Consider the following 5000-nt stretch of genomic DNA (forward strand, 5'->3'; position numbering starts at 1 on the left):
CCGATCAAAACTCAAAAGTCCCGATTTTCACGATCGGCGGATCAAAATTCCCGATTTTCACGATCGGCGGATCAAAAGACCCGATTTTCACGATCGGCGGATCAAAAGTCCCGATTTTCACGATCGGCGGATCAAAATTCCCGATTTTCACGATCGGCGGATCAAAAGACCCGATTTTCACGATCGGCGGATCAAAAGTCCCGATTTTCACGATCGGCGGATCAAAAGTCCTGATTTTCACGATCGGCGGATCGAAACTCTAAAGTCTATCAACGAGCTTTGCGCACCATGTTTTATTTAATTTTGGGCATAGCCTATAACCTATAGATTGAATGAAGTTGACGTCACTCAAGTCTTTGCTATTGATTTTTGCCATCCGTGTTTATGAGTAATTCTCACTAAACTGTATAAACCAGACTATAAACGTTCAAGGTTACACATAGCTTTGTGTGTTGGTCCGTTATACTTCCGGATGGTAATGTTGAGCTTCTTTGCCAAGCGCATACTATCTATAAGAATACCCTTTAGAGCCCCTTTTTTAGAACGAAATATAGGACTAGATCTGCCACTGTCACTGTTTAAAGATTTGATAATTTAGTTTTGATACTGTATAGTTGAAGGACTCATTTGTGACCCAACGTCTCAAAACGGTATTAAGTCGGGATGATAAATTAAGATGCTGAAAACTGAATTTGTAGCCAGAAATATCAGACTCGCGTTGAGTTTATATGCTTTGGTGAGGAGAGTGAATATCATATTTTAGAGTGCGAAATACCAATAATTCAAATTTTTGACCAGTTTAGCTTTAATTTGACTTGGTTCATCCCGACATAATACCGTTTTGAAACGTTGGGGAACATTTATCATGAGAATGGATTTACTCATTACGATCTGTCGTCTCAAGGCGGATGTAAAAGGCATTTTTGTTTATCAATTTATATGATATCGACGATGTCACAATATTTCATGATATTTAGCTAGTGATAACAATTTTTATCCAGATGTGACCAACCCTCTCAAAACGGTTTGTTATCGCGTTAACCAGTTGATTATGTGCGGCTATGTGGTCTTGTGGTATGGCACTCGCTTTCGGATCTGAAGGTCCTAGGTTCGAGACCCGATCGGCCCATAGTTGAATCCTTGGAAAAGGCACTTTACTCACATTCTCTCACCGTAGACAGGTGTAAAATGAGCACCTAGCCGTTAACTGCGCCAGAAAAAAAATGTTTTATCGCCTAACAGGCGTCATGTCTCGTTTTACATGTTAAGTTTTGCTGCTGATAAGGGATCCTTTGAAAAGCGCTTTGAGTAATGGATATTGCGCTATATAAAAGCTCTAGTTTTAAGTTTAAACTGCCGTACTCTGGAAAAACAAGTATTTAAAATCTGGGCAGAAAACTTGTTTTTCAAAGATCGATCGATTTAAAGGGCCCCATCTTGGCAAAAAAAACAAAAAACCAAACAAACAAACAAACAAAAAAAACCAAAAAAAACCCTTTCAAACTGAGAATTTAAGGAAGACTTCTTGAGGTCCGAGGTTTGAGAGTTTTGACAAGATGCTGGAACCTAGATAGTCCATCTTGTCATGCTATAGCTAAGAAACACTGAGGCACTCTTTGTTTATCTGGTTCATTCAGTAATTCAATAATAATAATAATAATAATGATAATAATAATGATAATAATAATAATAATAATAATAATAATAATAATAATAATAATAATAATAATGATAATAATAATAATAATAATAATTATCATAATAATAATAATAATAATAATAATAATAATAATAATGATAATAATAATATAATATAATAATAATAATAATAATAATAATAATAATAATAATAATAATAATAATAATAATAATAATATTAATAATAATAATGATGATGATGATGATGATGATGATGATGATGATGATGATGATGATGATGATGATGATGCTAATGATGATGATAATAATAATAATAATAATAATAATAATAATATAATAATACTAATAATAATAATAATAATAATAATAATAATAATAATAATAATTATCATAATAATAATAATAATAATAATAATAATAATAATAATAATAATAATAATAATGATAATAATAATATAATAATAATAATAATAATATTAATAATAATGATGATGATGATGATGATGATGATGATGATGATGATGATGATGATGATGAATGATGATGATAATAATAATAATAATAATAATAATAATAATAATAATAATAATAATAATAATAATAATAATAATAAGAAGAAGAAGAAGAAGAAGAAGAAGAAGAAGAAGAAGAAGAAGAAGAAATAGAAGAAGAAGAATGATAGTGAAAGTGATGATTATGATGATGTTGATGATGATGATGATGATGATGATGATGATGATGATGATGATGATGATAATGATGATGGCGATGATGATGATGATGATGACGATGATGATGGTGGTGATGATGATAATGATGATGCTGATGATAATTATAATGATGGTGATGATGATGATGACGATGATGATGATGATGATGATGATGATGATGATGATGATGATGATGATGATGATGTAATAATAATAATAATAACAATTCAGATTACCACGGCGGGTTACAAATGATACCGGTAAGATTTCGCTATCGACTACCTGGAAATTATTCTTTGTTTATCACTAGATCCATGCGTTTACTGGACTTCACTTCCACGATTATTTATTAGTTATACCATTGACTCCTCTTGACTGAAGTACGGAATAAAGATGCGCCGAGTTGGAATAGGTTCTATGGACTTATTCTTTCTATTTCTGTCTGTTATCGCTCTGCCTAAAGCATTCACTGAGAATGGTAAGATAATAACGTTTTTAAATCTTAAAAAAAGATTTTTGTGCGTTTATGTGGTCTTGCGGTAATACAGTCGCCTTTGGATTGGAAGGTCCAGGGTTCGAGTCCCGCTCCGAGCGCTGGCGGCACATGTTTTAAGTCCTGGGAAGAGGCACTTTACTCATATTCTCTCATCGTGCTCAGGTGTATAATGAGTATATCAAATCAAGAAATTAAGGAACAGGGACCGCTGTAAGATTAAAAAAAAAAAAAAACAACTGAATAAGTGTGTATGAAAGGTGCCAGACAAAGTAAGAAAGATTATTTTTTAAACCGACCTCGAGGTCGACTGATTATTTTGAGAAGGTTTTCTTCTTAGTTTATTCTTTCTTGCGTTGTCTGGCACCTTTCATACACACTTATTCAGTTCTTTATTTTGTATAGTGAGTACCTGGCCGTTAAAAGCATTGTTTTTATCTGCAAAAAAATATATAGATAATTTCGCCTAACAGGCGTCATGTCATGTCTCGTTGTACATGTCAAGTGTTGCTGTTGGTAAATAAGCGCTTGTAAAGCGCTTTGAGCAGGATGCGTTGATATAGATAGTATGCAGATGACGTCACTCAGGCCTTTGTTATTGTTTTTGCCATCCGCGTTTGTGAGTTGTTCTCACTAAACTGTATTAACCAGACTATAAATGTTCATGGTTACACAGAGTTTGTGTGTTGGTCCGTTATACTTCCGGATGGCAATGTTGTGAACTCCTTGGCCAAGCGCATTCTATCTATAGAACTATATAAATGGTCGAATCTTGTTTGTTTGTTTGTTTTGTTTTGTTAATATTCATATAAATAATATAATTTTAAGTGTCAACGAGGCAGACAAACTGGAGAGAAGGCTATCGGCAGTGTGCTCTTGGCTAAGAAACTCACAACATTGCCATCCACAAGTATAGATAGTATGCGCTTGGCTAAGAAGCTCATAACATTGCCATCCGGAAATATAACGGACCAACACACAAAACTGTGTGTATCCATGAACGTTTATAGTCGGGTTAATACAGTTCAGTGAGCATTACTCATAAACGCGGAGTCAAAAAACAATAACAAAGACCTGCGTGACGTCATCTGCATACTATCTATAACGGACCAACATACAAAACTATGCGTAACCTTCAACGTTTATAGTCGGGTTAATACAGTTAAGTGAGAATTACTCATAAACGCAGATGGCAAAAAGACCAGAGTGACGTCAATTTCGAACTATTGAAAGCTAATAGAAACAAAGAAATAATTGCAAATTCAAATGCTTTAAGCGAAAGAAATTTTGACACAAGCTTCTCGTCATTTGTCGATTGGGTCTGTTTTCCACCGATTAATAATTTAAAAAAAAAATAATAAAAATAAATAAATATATGTAACCCAACGTTTCAAAACGGTATTATGTCGGGATGAACCAGATGCTAAAAAGTCAAATTAATGTTGAATGGTCAAAAATATGAATCACTCTAAAATATGATATTCATTCTCCTCAATAAAGCATGTAAGCTCAACACAACTCTGATAATTCTGGCTACCAATTCAGTTTTCAGCATCTTAATCATCCCGACTTAATACCGATTTGAGACGTTGTGTCACAAATTTAAAGATTAATTTTATTTTTAAAAGCATGAAAAATAACCATTGGATAACAAAAGAATCTTATTCGAAGCATATTATGGAAGCGGTGATGATTATTGAGATTTTGTCAAAGCATTTGAACGTGCGATTATTTTCATTTCAAATTGTTATGGACTACTACTACTACTACTGCTGCTACTACTACTACTACTACTACTACTACTACTACTACTACTACTACTACTACTACTACTACTACTACTACTACTACTACTACTACTACTACTACTACTACTACTACTACTACTACTACTACTACTACTACTTACTACTACTACTACTACTACTACTACTACTACTACTACTACTACTACTACTACTACTACTACTACTACTACTACTACTACTACTACTACTACTACTACTACTACTACTACTACTACTACTACTACTACTACTACTACTACTACTACTACTACTACTACTACTACTACTCTACTACTACTGCTGCTGCTACTACTACTACTACTACTACTACTACTACTACTACTACTGCTA

The 5000-nt window shown here is 33.2% G+C and overlaps 2 protein-coding genes across 2 annotated transcripts in view; one reads left to right on the forward strand and one right to left on the reverse strand.

The window, feature by feature from the left end:
• The window catches only part of LOC144967534 (ras-related and estrogen-regulated growth inhibitor-like), a 37529-nt gene that overhangs the window by 11531 nt on the left and 20998 nt on the right, over positions 1-5000 (reverse strand). The gene's annotated exons all lie outside the window — the stretch shown is intronic.
• LOC144969515 (uncharacterized) overlaps positions 2678-5000 on the forward strand; it is a 5539-nt gene continuing 3216 nt past the window's right edge. Inside the window, exon 1 of the mRNA XM_078908645.1 lies at positions 2678-2847. Coding sequence (XP_078764771.1) covers positions 2763-2847 — 85 coding nt within the window. The 5' untranslated portion in view covers positions 2678-2762. The remainder of the gene's footprint in view (positions 2848-5000) is intronic.

Source organism: Berghia stephanieae, chromosome 3 (genome assembly GCF_034508935.2).
Source record: "Berghia stephanieae isolate SIO BIC M18660-M18661 chromosome 3, UCSD_Bste_1.3, whole genome shotgun sequence".
In the NCBI taxonomy this organism is placed as follows: Eukaryota; Metazoa; Mollusca; class Gastropoda; order Nudibranchia; family Aeolidiidae; genus Berghia; species Berghia stephanieae.